At 37.0% G+C, this 23,772-nt stretch overlaps 2 protein-coding genes across 6 annotated transcripts in view; both read left to right on the top strand.

Annotated features, from left to right (window-relative positions):
- LPCAT4 (lysophosphatidylcholine acyltransferase 4) overlaps positions 1-23,772 on the top strand; it is a 153,218-nt gene that overhangs the window by 32,597 nt on the left and 96,849 nt on the right. The window lies entirely within an intron of this gene.
- Positions 1-23,772, top strand: part of SLC12A6 (solute carrier family 12 member 6) — an 88,683-nt gene that overhangs the window by 7,846 nt on the left and 57,065 nt on the right. Inside the window, exon 1 of one of the 4 annotated variants that reach the window (XM_060619028.3) lies at positions 10,086-13,118. The exons of the other annotated variants lie outside the window; for them this stretch is intronic. Within the exon in view, the coding sequence (XP_060475011.1) occupies positions 12,995-13,118 (124 nt within the window). The 5' untranslated portion in view covers positions 10,086-12,994. Of the gene's footprint in view, positions 1-10,085; positions 13,119-23,772 lie in introns of those variants that run through there. 4 annotated transcript variants of the gene reach the window in all.

Genomic DNA, 23,772 nt, shown 5'->3' with positions numbered 1-23,772 from the left:
CGTGAGTTTGAGCCCCGCGTCAGGCTCTGGGCAGATGGCTCGGAGCCTGGAGCCTGTTTCCGATTCTGTGTCTCCCTCTCTCTCTGCCCCTCCCCCGTTCATGCTCTGTCTCTCTGTCCCAAAAATAAATAAAAAACGTTGAAAAAATTAAAAAAAAAAAAAAAAAAAAGAAAATATCTATAATAAAAACTTACAAAGGTTGAACTGTGTGTAAGAAAGCTGCTTTGATAGAAAGGACTTTCTTTTAGAGTCTGTCCTAGCATACTCTATGTTTTGACTCAGCAGTTGGTAAAGTGATGCTTCAACTTCGTGTCTTTTATTTTTGGTAATATCTTCTGTGTCCTCACTAATTCTTTTCTACCAAAGGCCTTATTCTTTGCCTGTCAGTGGCATATTTCTTGCTTCCAGATTCTCATAAACCTTGCTTTGATATTATCTCTACTGGAATGGAAAAGAAGGAAAAGGACACTCCTGGGCACCTTTAAAAGTTATACTTCCCATTTCAAGACTGTTAGAATAAGAGTAATGTTTCTAACGCTGACATTTAAGATAATTTTTAATGACCTATGCGGATGATGTCTTGCTATGAACTTTTGGATTGTAGCTGCCTCTCTTTTTGTCCCCTCTGCCTGCACTCTGAAATAGCAAGACCTTTGTGCAAATTCTTTTTTTTTTTAACTTTATTTATTTTGAGAGAGAGCAAGAGAGAGAGAGCAAAAGTGGGGGACAGGCAGACAAGAAAGGGAAAAGAGAATCCCAATCAGGCTTCGTGCTGTTAGTGTGGAGTCCTACACAGGGCCCAAACTCACAAACCATGAGATCATGACCTGAGCTGAAATCAAGAGTCAGACACTTAACTGACTGAGCCACTCAAGCGCCCCAACCTTTATGTAAATTGTAAAAAAGACAGCCCTTCCAGGCTTCACTAGAGAAGGACAAACTGGATTTCAACCCCCAACCCCTGCCCTTTTGGCGTGACACAGTCTGCACAGCAGCTGCACCTGGTGGGTTTGCTGAATCAGAATAATGCAAATTATATGTGTTTGAGTTCTTGGCGAGGTCTCTTGTTGTTGTTGTTTTCTTTTTATTTTTTGTAAAGAAAGGTGAAAGATTTATGTGATATGAAGAGAAACCAGAGTATGCTGATGGGTTTCTTAGCACATACGAAACTTTGGAGGGGTATATTGTAGGAATTATGAAAGCATTTTATTTTGTGAATGTATAAAACAGCGTGTTATTTTAATGAAGTTTTGTAAGTAAATAGGGAAATAAGAAGATTTTCCTCATTACGATCCTGTAATTAGTGCTTTGGTGTATTGTATAGAAGCCCAGCAATTATAAATGAAGGTGTGAGCACAAAACTGCAGAACATACAGCACACACACAAGCAGACACACAAGGCACCTTGCTTTAAATGCAGAAGTTCCATAGTTGATGAATAATAAATATTATTACCATATTTGCTCAGTTCTAAGGCATACACTTGTCATCTTTTTAACATTTCTGACATTTAGGTGCATTTTACTTTTGAAGAATTTTAAGCTACTGTTAAATCATTGGTGGAACTTACAGTTAAAAAAATTTCAGAATCAAGTCACTATTGTGAATAAATCAATCTGAAAGGCTGTCCACAATCTGAAATTTTGAAGTTACCTTTGGATGTCTACTGAAAAAATGTGAGGGCTGAAGCTTTTTTTTAGTCTTAAAATGGAAGTTTTTGTAGTTGAGAAGCCAGAGATAGAAAACAAAAAGTGTGTATAAGTAATTAAGAGATAAGAGGTGTGTTTGTGTTTGGGTTTTAATCCTAACTTTAGTTGTTGTATTTTTGTTTGTTTGTTTGTGTTTTTCACTTTAAAATTTCCCGTTCTTTTAGAACTGTGTTTCAGTCTCCAGTTTCTCTACTAAATTAGTCAGTGGCATCTTTGGCTTTGCATTTTTATTACTGCATTGCTCAGCCTTATGCTTTTCTAATGGTCTTGAGAAATCCATGCAAGATATTCAATTGGTAGCATTCCTCAGTTTTATGTTATTTCTTTTTTTATTTTAGAGAGAGCACGTGCAAGTGGGGCAGAGGGAGAGAGGGAGAAAGAATATCAAGTAGACTCCGACCTCAGCACAGTGCCCGATGCAGGGCTCGATCCCATGACCCTGGGATCATGACCCAAGCTGAAATCAAGAGTTGGACCCTCAATTAACTGGGCCACCCAAGCACCACAGCATTCCTCTTTTTACAGTCAGAACCATTTGGTTAATAGTTTTAATTTTTGCCCAAGTGGCACCTGAATTTCCTAATTTTTTCCATTTCACCAGACAAATCTACTTTTACTTAGGGGTAAAACTATTCCGTTTTTATACAGCTAGTTTAAAAACAAGAAAACAGTAAGTTTAAAAACTCTTATATTTTGGGGCACCTGGGTGGCTTAGTCAGTTTGAGTGTCCAACTCTTAATTTCTGCTCAAGTCATGATCTCACGGTTTGGGAGTTTGAGCCCTGCATCGATCAGCCTCTGCATTGGCAGTGCAGAGCCTGCTTGGGATTCAGTCTCTCTCTCTCTCTCTAAATTATTTAAAAATAAATAAACTTAAAAAACTTTTTAAAACTCTTGTATAAATATGTACATTATCACTTTGAGGAGCTATGAGAAATTGAACCAAACTGAAATTTATCTTATTTGAGAACATTTTCATTTAACATCCAAGCTTTTATATATATATATCCAGAAAGAATACTTACTTTCACAATTGGCTAGTTTACATCCTAAATTATTTTAAAAAAATTTTTTTAATTTTAAAAATGTTTTAGGGGCTCCCAGGTGGTTCAGTTGGTTCAGTATCAGACTCTTGATTTCATCTCAGGTCATGATCTCACAGTTGGTGAGATCAAGCCCTGCATCAGACCCTGCTTGGCATTCTCCCTCTCCCTTGTTCTCTGCCCATCCCCCACTTGGCCGTGCACACTCTCACACTCTGTATCTCAAAATAAACATTTTTTTTAAATAAAAATTTTGTTTCTTAGTTTTGCAGTGTACTCATTTCCAATAGAATTCTAAGAATTATTAGGAAATAGAAAACATTCTTCCCTATTAAATGAAAAATCGTGTTTTGATATTTTTCATTTAAAATGAAGTCATTTTCTTCAGAGCTATGATGGGATTTCTCATCCAGGAGAAAATTGAAACTGATAAGGTTAAGTAACCTGCCCAAGGTCATACAAGTAATAAATTGAAGATTAGTAACTTAAACCCAGGTGTGTGTGATTTTAGTATCAGTATCCCTGTTATTACACTTCCTCTACTAACATTAGTTGGCTGTATTGAAGCATTTAGTAAGCAGCAAAGGTAGAGTAGAAGAAGTATAAAAGAAATAGAATTTTTATGTTCAGTGTACATTTTTGCAGTTTTTTGTCTGGATTGGGGACATGAAAGGAAATAGGGGTTTTTGTTTTTTCAAAAGAAGGTAGTAAAATGACATGTTTCCTGAGTAATTTTAAGGTTCTGTGTTCCTAAAAGGAAATCTGGCCTAAAAGTATATATTTTTTTTTTAAGATATTATTTTTAAGTAATCTCTACACCCAACATGGGGCTCAAACCTACAGCCCTGAGATCAAGAGTCACATGTTCTACCACCTGAGCCAGCCAGGTGTCCTTATTTCAGTGTCTTTTAAATAAATGGCTTGCAAATACCCAGGGCAATTTGGTAGTGCTGAATTATACAGTTATTAGGCATGTTAGTTCATCTTCCTGAAAGTTAATATTCGTATTTCTAGTTTCAGTAGATCTACTTGTTTTTTGGTTTTGGTTTTGGTTTTTAGTAATCTCTACCCCCAACGTGGGGCTAGATCACAGCCCTGAAATTGGTAATCACATGTTCTACCAACTGAGCCACCCAGGCACCTCGTGGTATATCTATTTTAAAATGGAGTTTTGGGGGTGCTTGGGTGGCTCAGTCAGTTGAGCATCCAACTCCTGATTTTGGCTCAGGTCATGGTCCCAGGATTATGGGATGGAGCCCTGCATCAGACTCCGTGCTGAACGTGGAGTCTGCTTGAGATTCTCTCTCTCTCTCTCTCTCTCTCTCTCTCTCTCTCTCTCTCCACCCCCACCCCCACCCCCCCCACCCCCCCGTCTTCTGCCCCTCTCTCCCACTTGTGCATACGCGCTTTCTCTCTCTCATGGGAGTTTTGTTGGAAGGAAGGAAGCAGTAACTTCTTTAAAAACAAAAACTTGTTCTCTGAGGTGAAATTAACAATAAAATTTTGTTTTGAATTGTATTTTCATTTTTCTTTATATTTTTAGAAATATGTCTTAAGTTTTGACAATATGTTGCAGTTTCATTTTCTATGCACTGTTCGTAGTGTTGACTAGAAACCTATCTAGCAATTATTTCATAATATAGAATGGAATGTCCTACATCAGAAATGAAATTCTGAGTGAGTTACTGAGTGGTCTATGTTCATAGTGCCAGTGCTACGTTTTTGGTTGGTGATTCGTGGGTCTTACAGTATCTAGGCTATAATCACATTAGACTAATGAAAGAGATGGGCAGCCTTATACAGGGAGTTGTAATATCGTGAAGAAGGAAACAGTGGAAGCTGAGGACTCTTGGGTATGCAAAGGCTTTTGATAATGCCTTCTTTAATATCAGCCAAAATGGGTGATGTAGCTGTCAAATTGGCCAGCCATCAACTATCCTCCTACTTCGTTCTTTTCTTTAGTGAAGATTCACACCTGTAGGTCCTTGAAGAAGTAACTGGGCAAGGTAGTAGTGCGTTGTGCCCTCAAGGTTCTATGTTTACACTATATTGTACTTACAGAACTGGTCTGATGTTGCCTTTTATTATATAGTGAGGTAGATAACATGATTGTGAGCTCCTTGAGGGCAGGAACAGTGTCTTGTTCTCCATTGTATTCCTATTTCCTGGCACATAATGGTCACTCAAATATGTATTGAATAATGCATGGTTTCTTCAGCTTCAATAAAGCATGAGATTTTCCTGACATTTTGATTTGGAGAAGTCTCTGTCTTTCTTACAATGCAATATTATGAATCCATCAGAAAATAATGTCTGAGGTATTTATTATCTTTCGGATGTTAGCCCCAACATATGTTATATATTAATCACTGATGCCATTTAATAAAAACCCATTTTCATAGACAATTTTATGTAATTCTGAGATTTAGGGGTTTTAAGTTCTTACTATCCATTGTAGGTGGTCTTCACCAGAGTAATTGATTAACTCTATAATTCTTTCTGTACTTGTCTACATAAGGCAATATTTAGAATTTGGGATCATTTCAGTATTTTAAACCACTATTTCCAGTGTCTGAAGAGGAAAGAGGGTTTGCTGATATATTAAGGAAAAATGTATATATATATTTTCTACTTAAGAATGAGAGTCTGTATACTTTTCCAGCTATAGCTCTAAATTTAAGTAGTGAACTGCCAGTAAAATGTTTACAGTATTCTGTAACACAGCCATGGAGTGTAGTATGTAAATGGTGCTGGTCCATCAGCTGTCTACCTAACCTGTGTGAGGAGGTAAGTTCAGAAATTGAAAGTTTTAAAAAACTTGCTTAGCAGTTTGATAGAGCAATTTTATCTCAAATCTAATACTAAAAATTAGAACTTGTGTTTTGTATATTTTTCTAGTAATTCATAAGATTTTTAGCCCTCAATGAATTCTGAATATAAAGAAAAATATTCCTTTACCAGCAATCATTTGCAAAGCACTGTTCTTTTGAATGTTTGCCTAACCTTCTGAATGATACCTCATGAGGTAGTGTTTCCCTACCAGTGGCCCTTTAAAGCCTGAGTAACTGAATGGGGTCATGGAGTAGGTTAGTCCTTTATGCAAGTCTGATATTTTCCTTAAGAATGCCTGCTCTAACACATGACCTCTTTCTTTTCTTAATATTTGAAGGTAAGTTAAAATTTTTGGAAATTCTGTGCTTTTTTAGAAGTTCTGTAATTCAGACATTTTAATGAAATCCTATAATTCAGATCTTTTTCCTGTCAAACAACATCTCTTAATAAGATGAATTTATTGTTAGAAAGATTTATAGAATGAAGAGTATGAAGGGTTTACTTCTATGTAAACTTCATGAAGAATTTACGAGGATAAAACATAATTAACCTTTGTTGCTCAAAGTTCATCATAAATTTACCTTAATCAAGAAAATTAAAGCATAATGCCATTTTCTATTTATATTTAGTTGCTGGCTGGCAGTTACAACGATTTGATGAGAATGTCTATCCTAAATATTTTGAAGTAACAACTTACTACATTAGAAGCAACTGCTTGGGGGGAAAAAAGCAACTACTTGGAAGTAGATTCCACTTTCTTTACTATTTGTTGTAAAAACACCATTTGTAATAAAACAAATGCTGTAAGCACAAAACTGTCAATTGGTTACAATTTTAAAGGCTCTCTCAAGTGTGGCTGGATCTCAATAGTAGATAAAGCACTCTGAATGGTATCTTCAAACTACAAGAGTTTAGGAGAGATTCATAAGATTTGAAGCTGTTTTCCAAATCAGAATCCTCTTTTCTTTCCACACCATCCCCATCAAGTGTGTGTGTGTGTGTGTGTGTGTGTGTGTGTGTGTGTGTGTGTCTATGTGTCTGTGAAAGAATTCTGTAAAAAGGTGTAGACAGATGAGTTAAGTCTACATTGTGTGTGTCATGGGAGCTATTGTTCTATTTTATATTTTTCCAGCTTTTTTTTTTTTTTTTTTAATTTTTTTTTTTTTTCAACGTTTTTTATTTATTTTTGGGACAGAGAGACACAGAGCATGAACGGGGGAGGGGCAGAGAGAGAGGGAGACACAGAATCGGAAACAGGCTCCAGGCTCCGAGCCATCAGCCCAGAGCCTGACGCGGGGCTCGAACTCACGGACCGCGAGATCGTGACCTGGCTGAAGTCGGACGCTTAACCGACTGCGCCACCCAGGCGCCCCTCTTCCAGCTTTTTAATAGCATGCTGGTACCTTTGATCAAGCTCTAGTTGCATTTTTAAGTTTTTTGAAAGAATACTATTTAATATGTTACTAAATCCTTAACATCATATCTAAAAACTGCTCTCAGGAATGGACAGAATGACATTTGGTAAAACTCATGTATTCAAAATGTATGTGGCTTTTTAATTCCAGGGATTTTGCTTGCTGCTTCCTTATAGAAGTTTTCTTGCGTCATGAATTCATGTTTAGCATGCATTACTAGATTCTTAAGAATCACTTCAGCAGGATGTAGTGTGGTTCTAGGTTATTTGTGAGTGGCTTTTGTACAATACAGTTCTCAGGTTCTGAGAATGAAGAGGAAATGCATATATGATTTGCTCTAAAATTGAGTGATGTAGTATAACAGTATAGTACAACCTGGAAGAGAATCCTTATGTTGAAAATAATTTCCCACTTACTTTCCCTTAATTGTTCAAGTCTTTTCACTAAATCTAATTTGTCTTTGTTTTTTTAATAAATGGGTTGAATAAAACAAAATGCTGGTTGTCATGAGTTGTTAGCTCTGATTAAAAATAAGTAATTGGATAGTGTAGAACAGTAAATTGTACTTCCAAAATATTACCCATGGTAGATCCATTCTTCTAAAGAATGGGCATGCTTTTAAAAAAAAAAAAACATAATGTCACAAAAAAGTTTTACTGAAACTAGTAATATAAATAATGTATAATATTTGGCCTAATGTACAAAGCACTATGGGAGTAATGCCATTATAAATGTGCTTTTGCCCTAGCCTGGGCTTATGTCTTACTACTAAAAAATACCATAGGGGCGCCTGGGTGGCTCAGTTGGTTAAGCTTCCAACTCTCTGTTTCGGCTCAGGTCATGATCTCAAAGTTTCGTGGTTCAAGCCCACGTCAGGCTCTGTGCTCACGGTGCAGAGTCTGCTTGGGATTCTCTCTCTTCTCCCTCTCTCTCTGCTCCTCGCCTGCTCATGATGTCTCTATCTCTAAAGAAATAAACTTAAAAAAAAAAAAAAAAAGATTTGAAAAAAACTATGGTTTTTTTTTAAATGTAAAACTAAATATTTCAAACCTGTATGATTCATTTCAAACAGCATTCAACACTATAAAATCAAAGTACAGGACTAGCATTTATGTAACTGCTTAAATTTTACGTGAAATGGAATTTGACCCATAAGTGCTTTGCTTTATACTCACACCTAAAGATCTTTATAAAGATTTCAGTGAACTTCAATTCATTGTATTTTTTCCAACATTTTATTAAGAAAATTTTCAAACATACAGAAAAATTGTAAGATTTTTGGTAAACAACCATCTTTATCCTCCAGATGCTACAATTAACATTATGCTCTATTTGTTTTACCACATATTTATCCCTTCCATTGGATCCATCTATTTTTAAAGCATTTCAAATTAAGTTGCGGGCATCAGTTATGCTTCAACTCTAAACACTTTTGTATGCATATGATTAATATGTAATATATAACTTAAAATGTTTTTGAGATTCATCCATGTTGTTGAATGTATCAATAGTTTGTTCCTGGTTATTGTTGAGTAATACTCTTTTGTATGAATATACTACAGGTTGTTTATCTTATTGATGGATAACTTGTCTGTTTCCTATTTGGGCTGTTATGAATAAAGGTTTATAAACATACTTGTTTGAAATTTGTAAAAGTGGCACCTGGGTGTCTCAGTTGGTTGAGCATCTGTCCAACCCTTGATTTCAACTTAGGTCATGATCCCAAGGTTATGGAATTGAGCCCTGTGGTCGTGGAGCCTGCTTAAAATTCTCTCTCTCTCTCTCTCTCTCTCTCTCTCTCTCTCTCTCCCCCCCTCTCTCTCTTCGCCTCTCCCTCTGCCCCTCTTCCTTGCTCTTTCTCTCTCTCTCTTTCTCTCAAATGAAAAAAAAAAGACAAAATTTATAAAAAGCTGCCAAACCTTTTTCCAAAGTGGTTGTATTATTTTATATTCCCACCAACATTTGCTCTACATCCTTGCCAACAGTTTTAATGGTGATTTTAATTTGCATTTCCTGAAAGCCAATGATGTTGAACACTTTTTCCAGTGCTTATTAACCATTTATATAACTTCCTTTGTGAATTGTCTATTTAAATCTTTTTTTTATTTTGTATTGAGTTTTTTTTCTTATTATTGAGTTGTAGAGGATTTTTATATATTTAAGATATAAGTCCTTTGTCAAGTACATGTTTTATGAATATTTTCTCCCAGTCTCTGACTTATATGTTTATTTTCATAATGGTGTCAGTTGTTTGTATTTTTTCCAGTGTTTTATTATGAAAATTTTCAAACATACAGAAAGTTGGAAGGCTTTTATATAAGTGAACACCTTTACACCCACCACTCAGAATCTATCATTAACATTTTATTGTACTTTTCCTAACACCTATTTATCCATCTATCTTATTGCATTTCGTGGTAAATTAGAGGTATCAGCTCACCTCTCCCAGATACTTCAAAATGCATATTATTAGAATTCAGTATTTGTTTGTAGCTTTTTTAAAAATACACTTATTGATTGATTGAGAGAGAGAGAGAGAGAGAGAGAGAGCAGGGGAGGGGCAGAGAGAGAGGAAGAGAGAGTCCCAAGCAGGCTCAGCACTGTCATCACAGAGTCTGATGTGGGGCTTGATCTCATGATCTGGAGCTTATGACCTGAACTGAAATCAGGAGTCAGCCACTTAACCAACTGAGCCACCCAGGCACCCCTGTAGCTTTTTTTTTTTTTTTTTTTAGGTGAAGTTTTCATACAATGAATAACACTAATTTTAAGTGAACATCAGCTTTTGATGAATGCATACACCTATGGAATCCTAAACTCTAACAAGATGTAGAATATTACTATCACTCTGGGAAGTTTTCCTGTGTCCCCCTTCCCCCAGAGGCAGCCCTTGTCCTGGTTTGTTTTTGCACCATAGATTAGTTTTGCCTGTTGTAAAACCTCATATAGTGGGTTCATATATTGTGCACTCTTTTTTAAAAAAAAATTTTTTTTTAACGTTTATTTATTTTTGAGACAGAGAGAGACACAGCATGAACGGGGGAGGGGCAGAGAGAGAGAGGGAGACACAGAATCGGAAGCAAGCTCCAGGCTCTGAGCCATCAGCCCAGAGCCCGACGCGGGGCTCGAACTCGCGGACCGCGAGATCGTGACCTGAGCTGAAGTCAGACGCTTAACCGACTGAGCCACTCAGGCGCCCCTATTGTGCACTCTTAAGGCTACTTTCATGTAGCGTGATGTTTTGATATACATTCAGATTGTTGCTTGTATCACTGAGTCATTCCTTTTTTTATCTGAATAGTAATCTTTTGTATGAATACATCATAGTTGGTTTTCCCATTCTGCTATGGATATACATCTGGGTTGTTTCCAGTTTTTGGTTATTGTTAATAAGCTGTTATGAATATTCTTGGACAAGTCTTTTTGTGGGAATATGTTTTCATTTTGGGAGGATAAATACCTAGAAGTGCAATTGCTGAGTTATAGGGGAGAGTACTAGACTTTTCCCTAAATTGGGTGAACCAATTTACGCCAATATATAAAAGTATCTTTTGTTTAACATTCTCACCAGATTTGGTGTTTCCAGTCTTACCAGTTTTAGCCATTAGTGTGGATATGCAGTGGTACTTCACTGTGGTAGTTTATTGATGTTTTTATCTTATTTATTTTTTAAGTAGTCACTATGCCCAATGGGGGACTCCAAATTACAGCCCCAAGATCAAGAGTTACAGGCTCTTCCAACTAAACCAGCCAGGTGCCTCCATTGTGGTAGTTTATTGTATGTTAAATAGCGTTTTCTTATATCCTACCTTCCCTATCTAATCACTGTCTACACAGCACTGCCCTCAGCTTTACCAGAACCGCACCCCCTCCCCAGCTTTTTCTGTATTACTTTAACTTTGCCTTCAATTTTTTTTGCCATTGCACTTTTATCTATAGGCCATTCTAGGAGAGAACTATTTTAAAATTGCTGAGCACTGTGGTATCAAATCATCGAGTTTGGTAAATAAATACGCCTATCATAGGTCAACAGGAATGTTTTGCCTTCCTACTTGTTTGGTTTGCAGATATTTTTAGAGGGGAGAGGTGACAGGATAATATTTTTACATAGACTTATATGCACAAGCTGTACACAGATGTATAACACAAGTCAATGTTCTTATCCATCAACTGTAGATTAGCCCTAGTTCAACTCTCTTTTTATAATAAATATGAAAGGCAAGATCCTATTGGAAATATCCAGTGGCACTGAAGAATTTGGAACCCAGAATCTACTATTGAAATTTTTGACAATTTGGTAGTTAAGTTCCTTTGAATAAATTAGTAGAGTAGCTTCCTGAGTTGTAAGTACGGGAAAATCACCCAAGGCACTACCACACTTAATTTTCTTTCAAAAATAAAATAGTTACGAAGACTTCTTAGGTGATAAACTTTTTTTTCCCCCATATAGTAGTAATTTGCAATCTTGGCTGCTTGTTTGAACCATCTGAGAGTGAGAAATAGGGGAGCTTTTAAAATCCTTATTGCCCAGGCTCTACTCCAGAGCAATTAAATTACAGTATCTGGGATAGGACCCAGGCATCAGTATTTTGTAAATTTCCCCAGGTGATTCCAGTGTGCAGCTAAGATTACAAATCAGTGCTACATGGGAACCCATGAAATAAAATTTAGGGGTGTGTGTGTGAGTTTTCTTTCTGTGAAACTTCTATGTTGCTTACTAACAAGGGTATTACAGGTTTTTAGGTTGGGCTTTGCTGTTTACAAACTCTGTGACTTTGGGCAAGTTGCTTAGCCTAATGTTTCTGTGATGATTAAATGAAATCATAATGAAAAGTTTTTAGTGCAATGCAGAGTACAAAGTAGATCTTTAACAACTATTGGTTTCCTTTTCTTTTAGAAATGGTATAGGAATAAATGAGGATTATAAACTATCATTCCTTCTTTGTTAAATTTAGTGCAGCCTTATATGTCAGGTGTTACTAACAACAAAGCCCTTATATTCTATCATCAACATAGAAGTTACCACAGGGCTCAATGTACTGAAGTCCCTTATCAGTGCAGAGATAGACCTCATACTCTATAGTTAAAGCCATCAACTGAGCACTGGACACAGTTATCTGATAAAATATACCAAGATTTAAATATGTTACATGTGTTGAAGGAACCATACACCACCTAATCAGAGGGATTATCTTGAATTTTTTTTCTTTAAAACACGATGTTTAAACTCTGTACAAAAAAAAAGTCTGAACTCTTTAAAAATATTTTGCTCTTTTAAACAAACTTGGACTTCGGGGAATATTAATGTCTTTTCTTGGAAGTTGTGGTATACACTACAGTATCTACAACTATGCCTTGTATAAAATATGTAGGCATTCATTGAATACTTGCTGAATGAGTGTTCTCATCGGAACCATAAGAAATTACTATTTTTCATATGCTTTGAAATAAAGCAACAACAGAAGCTTATAAATAGTTTGTTTCATTTCCTAAATTTATGTGGTGCCAGTTTCTCTTTAAAGAGGAAAGTTTGTACAATGAACTGTTCCCTAATCTTTCTCGTGTGAAATGTGAGGGCAGAGGTTGAGATCACGACGTGCACATAGGGATGGAAATAACTTAAGTGAAGGGAACGAGCGGGTGAGCACACAGGGGGCGGCAGGTCATGAATTCTGCCCACTCGCAGCTTTTGGCAGCTCTGGAAAGGCGGCCTAAGAAGTTCTTGGGATTCTTGAGCTTAACAACCATAAGCAAGGGGTGGAGTGCCTAATCCTTTCGAGTGAATGATAAACACTGTGGAAGGCGTGTCTTCCAGAGTTCCACTCCCTTGGGGCTGTAGGTCACGTGAGCAGAAAGTACTTCCCTCTTCCCAGCCTTCGTCTCCCGTAGGCAGTGATTTGAGTGCGAAAGGGGCACAGTAAGGAAGAGGTAGGTAAGGAAAGTAGAGTGGAGGGCAGTGTAACTACAGAACGAGCACGGGATTTCTACGTGTAACAATGCCACACTTCACCGTGACTAAGGTGGAGGACCCAGAGGAGGGGGCAGCAGCTTCGGTCTCCCAAGAGGGGGCGACCAGCTTAGCAGAAATAAAAGCCCTGATTCAGCATTCAGATGAACTAGGTGAGTACTCAACTTGGGAGCTTCTGGAACCTGTGGGGTCTTTCATGAAAGAAATGGTGACTAAAATACTAAAAATATCTCCTTAAGGATGGAGGGAAAGTATTGTGGTTAAGGTGTTTTTCAGTCAGCTGTTTCACTCCTTTGTGTATCTGATAACTTCTCTTTTTTTCCCATTCTGGTTTATTTTCCCCACAATGAGTTCTGTGTTCATTACCTACAGGTGAAATTGAATCGGTGGCAGTGTATGAGAAGAGTTTTCAAGCAAAAAGAAAGGCACAGTAAAAGTTAATTATGCCAAATTTAAATTTTACCTTTTGCTGAGTTTAAAATATATCTGGAAAAGCACATAAAGGGGGAAAGCATGGCTCAGTAGTTTTGTACAGTGGACTCTGCACTTGTGCCTTCTCAGATTATCCAGTATTTTGCCTCAGTTTACCAGTTAAACATTAATTCAGTAGCAAATGGTCTAAGAATTCTTTAATAAAAGAAGTACAGTAGGTCATTATGGTGACTAGCATAACATCAGGTTTAGTAAATTTGATGAATGTCATTATCCCTATTATTTTCTCTAAATGGTAACAGTTAGAATTGCTGGCGGGATTGTGGTTTTGAATTTTTAAACATGCAATTAAAATGTTAGTTAATACTATATTAAAAGATAGAAGTAGTTTGAAGCCCTTTATTTTTTTAAGTCTATAAATTTCACAAATTGTCAAAAAAAAAAAAACCTCTAATATATGAATAAAGGCTAAGGGAATAAATAATCTCTCAAAATTCCATGAATCTAATTTTTCCTATAGCAACTAAGACATCATAATTCCTTTCTGTAAACTGTTTACTGTCTTCTGTCTTACCACGCCTGTATGAATTTTTAAGAATCTCTAACGTAAAAACAAAGGACTACGAAAAACATTCTTCTTGTTTATTTTTTCCTTTTAGTGAGAAAATTTACTTGGGGGAGATACGATTTTATGGAAACTGTTTGCCAGGTTGTTTTCATTTTGCTGAATAGTCAAGGGTGGTAAATTGAAAGTAAGTTTAGCCTACTTTGAACTTGATTCTCCGCAACTTTAGCTCAAAGAAGTTAGGTTTTCTTCCCTGGATTGTGTGTGTTTGAAGTTACACTTTCTTAGTTGTTTACGTTTGCTGCCGTCAGATTTTAATCCCTTTAGGCTTTTGGCTTTGCTTTTGTCTTAATTAATTTCACAAGATGTAAACAAGTGAAGTCTATCTGTACCTCATTTGACTTCTCATTGTTTTTTATTTCCTTTCTTCACCACCTCTATTATTTCATCCTTACTGGTCCCATCATGTTTGGTGAAATCTGCTTTCCTCGGATTACAGCAGCGTTGAAATCATTTAAACTATTAGCAACCACCTAGAAGAGCTGTAAAAATTTTGATAGCAGCCAACTTTGTAATAAAATGACATTGATAGGTTTAATTTATGTTTTTCATAGTTATTGCTTTGGGCAAAGAAGTTACAGATATAATCTAACTTGAATTTAATAAGGCTTTTTATTTTGGCGTTTTCCATGACAGCCCGAAAGTGTCCACTTGAATGAACTATTGTTTGGTAAGTGAACAACTGATGGGAATATATTACCTAAACTGTATTTTCTTTATTGTAGGGTTAAATTAGAGGGGAAGGAGGGAAACATATGGGAAAAACTTAATTAGAAGGGTTTTTTTGTTTTGGGTTTTGTTTTGTTTTTGGATTCTAACATTCTTGATGATAGATGGTGTTTTGGGAGCAGTTGCTTGAAATGTAGTAAGTTTTAGCCCCTTGGTCTTCTGAGTTAAGTCTCCTAAATTGATTGTGGTTTTGTGGCAAGCTAACACTAGCCAGTTGTATAACCAGTCACTTTCTTAATGTTTTTCTGTCTGTATCTGTGAGGAGAGAAAAATACGTAGTTTCATATAAATGGAACATATTTAGAAAGCAAATCATTCTTTACGATGTGTTTTTTCAGAGGTGAGATTTATTTGAACTAGGCATATAATTTGAGATAAAATAGAAATATGAGTATAGATATAATCTAAACTAATTCTAAGAAATACATTAATCCTTGGCATGCTGGCTACCAATCTAGTAGAACCTGCTTAATTTTGTTTTTTGTTTTTTTTTTTTAATTTTTGTTTTTTAAGGTTTATTTATTTTTGAGAGAAAGAGAGTGGGAGCAGGACAGGGAGGCACAGAATCCGAAGCAGGCTCCAGGCTCTGAGCTGTCAGCACTGAGCCCAATGCGAGGTTCAAACTCATGAGCCGTGAGATCATGACCTGAGCTGATGTCACGTAAGCCACCCAGGCGCCGCTGCTTAATTGGTTTTGAAAGGAAAAGCAGAAACTCAGACTTTCCCAACTAACATCTTTCTTGACTGCTTTCCTCTTTCCCTATCCAGTTTAGGTGCCCCATCCTATGTTTTCTCAGCAACCTGTCCATAGGAATTGTATGAACCATCCGTATTACAATCCATATTACAATCACCTGTTACACTTGTCTCTCTTCCCCCAGTAGACTAACTGTAGTTCTTGAGGATAGAGACTTTGTCAGACATTTTTATATCTCCGGATCCAGGTGAATTGCACACAAGAGCCTATTGAGTGAATAGACCTTTTTCCTGCCTTTTTAATTCACTAAACACCTGTGCAGTGCAAATATCATGCCAGGTGTTTTACCTTCTTTTTAAGGCTACAAATGCCTTAAGATCCCCACCAAAGGCAGCAGAATGGCTTTGGAGCCAGAGACCTGGCTTTGAATCCCAGTCCTACTAATTATTACTAATTAAAAGTAGTGATAATTTGTATTAATTATTACTTGAGTGACTTTTGGGCAAGTTATTTAACTTCTCAAAGCCTTACTTTGCTCTTTGATAAAACAAAAGGATATAGTAGGAATAACAGTACCTACTTTACATGGTGGTTGTGAATTACATGGGAAAATGAATATAAAGCGCTTACTCCATGAGTGACACAGCATTCAAAAATAAGAGCCATCTTTTACTTACTGTGATTTAGTCGTTTAATAAGAGCAAAAAGAAACAGCTTTGGGTACCAGATGGGGAGAATAATAATACTGCCTACAGGGGACCCTAGATGGGTATCTCAGAGGATGAGAACACCACTGATTCTTGAAGGGAGATCTAGAGAAGATTACAAGAGTAAAACAATAGCAGGTATGAGAGGAAGGTAGAGAGCCTGTGCAAAACAAAAGTTTAAGGCAGTTAGCACATTGGACATAAGGTGAAGAGGGCTAAGAGATGAGACTACTTAATGAAGGATTATCAGTTTCATCTTCTCCTCACTCTGTGGGAATAGTGGGTGTTAATGCCTTTTTAGAGCTACACCAGGCTGTCTGTGGACAGTAAGTACTTGCCTCGAGCAACATGGGAGTAGTAGCAGAGGCAGTATTCAAACTTGTAAATTTTATGTGCTAGTTTTTTAAGAGTAAGTTACTTTATATCTTCATGTTCATGTGTCCACAGGATTTCATATGTCATCAGATCTGTGATGGGTTTTATAGGAACAACGCAATTGAATTTTACTATTTATTACATTTACTTAATCAGGTGTAAATGTTTCATTCATTATGTATTTAAATGTTTATTGAGTTTGTTAAAGTGTTTCTCTGAAATAATTGTTCTTTCCCTCCTCAGATCTTCTTATTGTGTCTACAGATTAGGCAGACTTCAGCTACTGAATTTACTTTCACTTGATATACACAGATAGCAGATTGAAGATTTCTCCTTTCTTTGAAATAGGATTCTAAGGAAATGTTCAGAAACACACTTGTAACAGAAAAGAAAGGAACCTATATTGGTATTGAATAGCATGTCCAGATATTAACTGTCAAGTAATCCAGATGGTATGCGAGCATACTATGAGAGAGATTGTGTTATATAGAATTTAAATTTTATTAACCCACAAGAAGTTAGATTGCTATTAGTTCTGCTATTAGTGCTATTAGTACTTTCTTTACTGACTAACACTGAAATAAGTTGAAATAGACAACTGAAGAATTTCTTTGTATTGATTTAAAAAAAAAAATCTTTTCTAGGGAACCTGGCTGGCTCAGCCAGTAGAGCCTGTGACTCTTGATCTCAGGGTTGTGAGTTCAAGCCCTGTGTCTGGTGTGGAGCCTGCTTATAATAAAAAATTTAAAAAACCTTTTCTGTAGTAAAGATTTAAAGCTTTTTTTGTGTGTCCTTTTAACTATTCACGTGGGGCTTTTACAAAGCCAAATAACAAAAATTCACATCTGCTGTCTTCATATCCTCAGATATTAAGTTTAAAAGTTTATTAAGTTTAAGTTCAAAAGTTTATCCTTTTTATTAAAAAAAATTTTTTTGTTGTTTTTGAAAGAGAGTGCGGGAGCAGGGGAGGGGCACAGAGAGAGAGAGAATCTTCAGCAAGCTCCACACCCAGCACAGAGCCTAATATGGGGCTTGATCTCATCATCTTGAGATTACCTTAGCCGAAATCAAGAGTTGGATGCTTAACTGACTGAGCCACCTATGCACCCCTCAAAAGTTTATCCTTAAAGGTGACTCAGTGAGACATGTTTTTCTGCCTCCCTTCCTACCCCCTTATATTCCATCATTGTCAGAAAGAACACCTCCCTGAAATACTTTACCAGTTCTTTTTACTATGTATTTTTATGCTGTACCTGAGACCTTAATACAAGAATACAAATTTGATTCTGAGTCTTTTCAGTTTTTTTACATCTTAAAACTTTGTTTAGATTGCTAACCTTTATATTACACTCTGGCAATATTGAACTCTTTCATTCCGTATTTCAGTATTCTTATCACCAGTTTTTTAGAGTCTTTCCCCAATTTTTCCTTGCTTAGTGTGCAATCCTCTGTATACCATCTGCTGCTTTTGCCCAACAGGGGATATACCAGATTGGAACTGATGTGATTCTGTAAAGATAAAATTTCTCCAAAAGATATATACATTCTTACTGCTTAATATTCTTATAATCTATACTCAAAGCAGCATTTAGTTTAGGATTATAAAAATGTTAAGTGTAGTTGTAGCATATTGTAAAAAAGTTTTCAAATTTCCGACTGAATTTGGATATTTGGCATACGTTACAAAAATAGATTGTAAGCTGATAAACTTTAAAGACTTTAGCATTTCTTGGTTTTGCCAGGTTGAAAGTGGCAATGATTTTACACTACAAAATGTCATCAACATTACAGTAGTAATTGTTGAGTACCTATTGTATGCTAAGTGTGTTACAAATATTGGCTTATTGAATCCTGACAAAAGCCAAGACAGGCAATCATTATCACCATTGTACAGGTGAGGGAATTTAGGTGCCAAGAAATTAGATAGGCTGTTGAAGTGATAGATGGAGAATTCAGACTAGAATCTCTGTGACTCTAAAGCCTTTTTTCTTTTCACCACACCACATTATCCCTCTAAACAGACACATTATTTGTTTTCTCAACTAGGCTGTTCTATTTTCTCAGTAGTTCCTAATTCCTGTTAGGTTCTAAATCTTTTCTGTGTGTAGTTCTCAAAATTAATGGAAAGTTACTTGCTGCTTCTACGTTTTCATGTGCTGGATTTTTTTTTTTTTTAATTTTGTGTAGAATATTTCCAAATGTAGAATACTCTTACAAATGATGCTAAAAATTGAGAAGTCTGAACAAGCAATGAACCTGGTTTACTCTAACAATCCTTTACTAGTCCTCCGCTCCTCAGATTTCTTTTTTTTTTTAATTTTTTTTTTTAATGTTTATTTTTTTGAGACAGAGAGAGACAGAGCATGAACGGGGGAGAGACAGAGCATGAACGGGGGGAGGGTCAGAGAGAGAGGGAGACACAGAATCTGAAGCAGGCTCCAGGCTCTGAACTGTCAGCACAGAGCCCGACGCAGGGCTCGAACTCACGGACCGTGAGATCATGACCGGAGCCGAAGTTGGACGCTCAACCGACTGAGCCACCCAGGCACCCCGCTCCTCAGATTTCTAAGGAGATGTACATTTATCAGTGAGACAGGAATAAAGGCTTCATTAAAAACCAAATGTTAATGGTGGGCATAGGGAGTTAGTGAAATAATTTTAATATAACTTTTAAGAATATACTGAACGTATGAAAGATGTGTTTATTTTAGTGTATTAGAAAAAGTTACATTTTGGGACGCTTGGGTGGCTCAGTCAGTTTAAATTCCGACTCATGTTCTTATGGCTCATGAGTTCAAGCTCATGTCAGGCTCTGTACAGACAGCTCAGAGCCTGGAGTCTGCTTCCAGTTCTGTATCTCCCTCTCTCTCTGCCCCTCCCCTGCTCACACTTTGTCTGTCTCTTGCTCTCAAAAGTAAATAAACATTGGGGCAGATGGGTGGCTCAGTTGGTTAAGTGTCCGACTTCGGCTCAGGTCATGATTTCATGGTTCGTGAGTTCGAGCCCCTGTATCGGGCTCTGCTGACAGCTCAGAGCCTGGAGCTTGCTTCAGATTCTGTGTCTCCTTCTCTCTCTGCCCCTCCTCCACTGTGCTCTCTCTGTCTATCAAAAATAAATGTATAAAAAAAATTTTTTTTAAATATTAAAAACAAAAAAAGAAAAAGTTATATTTCTTTTAATGGATCTTATTCTTAGAATGAAGCCAGGTGAAAACACAATTCTATTTAGAGAAAAATACTAACATAGGTAGAACATAGTAAAGATTGACTATGGTTGCATGAATAGTGTAAATGATTTTAATCTATTCCAAGCCCTCATATAGTGAATTAGATATCCTTTCTTTTCCCATGGGTTCTTTCCAGTGTGACCTCTAACCTTTTGGTGACGAGATTTTTTTTTTTTTTTTTTTTTTTTTTTTTTTTTGGGGAGAGAGACAGAGAGAGGGAAAGCAAGCAAGAGCAGGGGAGATGCAGAGGGAGAGGGACAGAGGGAATCCCAAGCAGACTCCCCACCATCCGTGTGGAGCCTGACTCGGCTTGAACTCAGGAACCGTGAGATCATGACCTGAGATGAAACCATAGGCTTAGCGGACTGAGCCACCCAGGAGATTTTGATGGTGATTGTGAGAATACTGAGGGGTGCCTCGGTGGTTGAGTCAGTTGAGCATCCAACTTTGGCTCAGCTCATGATCTCACAGTTTGTGAGTTAGAGCTCCACTTCAGGCTCTGCACTACAGCACAGAGCCTGCTTAAAATTCTGTCTCCCTCTCTCTCTCCTCTCCCTGGCTTGCTCTTTCTCAAAAAATAAATAAAAATAAACTTAAAAAAAGAATGGTGAACCTATAATAAGAGTCCTTTTACAAAGCTGTCTTTCTCTTTTCCCATCTTACTGCCTTTGTTCATATGTTTTTCATCTGAACTCTTCTCCTCTGCCTTCTGCTCCCTGTCTACCACAAAAATTTTGCAAACCCACATCATCTCAAGACCAGGCTCATACTCATTTCCTCCAAGATGAATTGCCTGATTTTCTATCCCAACTTTGATTATTGCATCAATCCACATTGATCAGCACATATACTTTGCAGTGTGGCCCAAACTTGCAACGGCTTTATAATTGTATCTTCAGCTGTATTATGAATTATATGAGGGCTAGGGATAGTGTTTAATATATTTTGAAAATTATATATTTTTATTTTATTATGGAAAATTTCAAACCTACAAAAGCTCAGTGACTTTCTGTTCATACCTCTTCCCTGTTGGTGTTTTACTTTACTTTTAGATGTTCTTTATATTTAGGAATGTCATCTCTTTGTGATATAAATTGCAAATATTTTTCCCAGCCAATATTTCTTCTAAAGTTTTTTTTTTTGTTTTTTTTTTTTAATATTTATTCATTTAGAGGGAGAGAGAAAATAGAATCCCAGGCAGGTTCCATGCTCAGCACAGAACCCAACGCAGGGCTTGATCTCACAACCTGAGATGGTCACCTGAGCTGAAATCAAGAGTCAGATGCTTAACCATTTGAGGCACCCAGGCACCCCTCTTGTAAAAGTTTATTGAGGTATAATTGATGTAAAATACACTGCACATATTTAAAGTGTACATTTTGGTGACTTTTGACATCTGTATATACCTCTGAAACAGTTATCATAACCAAGATAATAAACATTTCTGTTGCCTCCAAAAATTTCCTTGTATCCTTTTGTAAGCCACTTACCTAATTCTGTGCCTGGTCCCCAGGCAACCACTGATCTGCTTTCTGTCATTGTACATTAGTTTGCATTTCCTAGAATTTTCTATGAATGGAATCATACAGTATGTACTCTCTTTTGACTTTTACGTAACAGTTACTTTTACAATTCATCCACCTAGTCAATATCCTTCAAGTCCAAGTAACATTAAGATCTTCCTTATTTCTCAGAGCTTAACGTTAGGGCAGTAGTTGAAAATGATAGAACCCACAGATGTTTGGACTTAACAGAGTCTTTTTAAAAATTTTGACCTATTTGTCAGGATTTGAACGTTTTTAGTATTAGTCTGTAAACAGACCTTCCTTTTCAGAGTGGGTTCTGGGAAGGTGAAATCTCGCTATCCCTCTGTTCCTGATTCCAGCCTGTGTCTGCCTTATTTGAGCCAAATGGCCCCTGGATCCAATGAACAGTTAGGTGCAAGTGAGGCCTGGGCTTTGTGGGAGCTCTATCAGGGAGGGGTGGCAAAGGACTTGTTCCTCAAGGGCTGGTCAAGAGCCTTGGGGTGAGGATAACAATGGCAGCTCCAGGAAAGAGCTTGGTTTGGTAGAGATCCATGGACTCCTGGAGGCGAGAAGAAAGGGACAGAACCAGGGGACTGATATCTCTCTGTCTCCGAGACTGGGAGATGTAAGGATACCGGAGAGCTGGGAGGCTTCCTCCTGGGCCTCCGCAAGGCTGTCATCTTGCCCTCTGGACTGTCCCCTACAGGCATAGAGCCTGCTTTGTCTGTCCATTCTCTTGAGACTGCTACCACTTACTTGTGGTCCTCCAACAACGAAACCTAAGCTCTTCTGAGATCATAAAGGAAAAGAACCCATGTAGGGAAGCCAGGCAACCAGAAAGAGAAAAATCACTTAGAATAAACAATGTGGTAGACTAGCTAAAGAGAAATGCTGGGGGAGACGGTAACTTGAATATGAAAATAATAGTATTTAAGGAAGTTCAAGTGAAATACAAAAAAAGACTTCACAGAGCAAAATATGTGATTTCGCAGCTAAATACTTATTATCATCATCTGGCTCTCAATCCATGCACAGATACTTTTTTATCTAACTATCTTCACTAAAATGTAAGCATTGTAAGCGCAGGAACTTTTTCTCTTGCATACATTGCTAATCTGTTGTCAACACCCAATGCCTAGAACACTGTCTTGCGCACAGTAAGCACACAGTGCATAATCACTGAATAAAGGAGTAAGTGAATATGATCATTTATTGGCCTGGAAGATCAAATAGAAGAGATATTTCATAGCACAAAAATACAAAAGATTGAAAAAAAAGATAAGAAATTTGGAGGGTAGATTCAGAGCACCTAATGTGGTTTATATTAGTTTGAGAAAAAGGAACGAATGGAGAAGCACTAATTAAACAAATAGAAGAAAACTTCCTGAGTTAAAGACTTCAACATGCAGAAAGTAGTTCCAGGGAAGACGAGTGATAAAAAACATACTTAGGGTTATCCTGATAAATTTTTTGGTATCTACGGATTCATCTTAGAGGCTTCCAGATAAAAAGGATGGTATACCTATGAATTGTCAGACTGGCATCATAATTCTAATCCACAGAACTGGAAATTAGGAGACAGTGGAAGATTGTCCACAGATCACCAAGAAAAAAAGACTTAATCCCCAACCCCTATTTCCAGTGAAGATATCCCCACTATAAGGGGGAAATGAGTTACATAGTATGAGAAAATTTAGAGAATATGTTACCACTTTAACTTCTCTGAGAATATTTAGGAAAGGTTTTTAACCAAATAAATGAGCCAGAACAGAGATCACAGGGTGAAAGGAATAGAAATAGTAGAATGACAGACTCTCCTGGGAATGTGTTGTGTAAATGCTAACCAAAAGGGACATGCTTCAGGGAACAATAATTACAATGTAGAAGTACTAAATGAGTCAAAGCAAAACCTCAAAATTGTGTGTGGGGGGTGGGGTAAAGGGGCAAAAGCTTTCCAAAGGGAGATGAGGAGAGGAACAAATACCAGTAGGCACATGTAAAGCTGTTCAACATCATTAGTCATCGGGAAATGCACATCAAAACCACAATGAGATACCACTGCACATCCACAAGGATGGCTCTAATAAGAAGGTGGACAATAACAAGTGTTGACAAAGATGTGAAAAAATTGAAGCGTTCATATACTTATGGTGGGAACATAAAATGGTATAACCACTTTGGAAAACAGATTGCCAGTTCCACAAAAAGAAATAGTTACCATATGGCCCAGTGATTCTACTCCTAAATATGTACCCCCAAAGAAATGAGAGTATGTATCTACCCAGAAACTTGTATGGGAACGTTCATAGCAGCATTATTCACAATAGCCAAAAAGAGAGAAATAACCCAAATGTTCACTAATTAATAGATAAATAAAATGTGGTATATCCACAAAATGGAATATTATTTGGCAATAAAAATCAGGTTAAGTACTGATACATCCCATAGTATGGGTGAACCTTGAAAACGTTACGCAAAGTGAAAGAAGC

This window comes from Panthera onca, chromosome B3, assembly GCF_046562875.1.
Source record: "Panthera onca isolate mPanOnc1 chromosome B3, mPanOnc1 haplotype 2, whole genome shotgun sequence".
In the NCBI taxonomy this organism is placed as follows: domain Eukaryota; kingdom Metazoa; phylum Chordata; class Mammalia; order Carnivora; family Felidae; genus Panthera; species Panthera onca.
The sequence above is the reverse complement of the archived record's forward strand: the minus strand, read 5'-3'. Positions and strand labels throughout refer to the sequence as shown.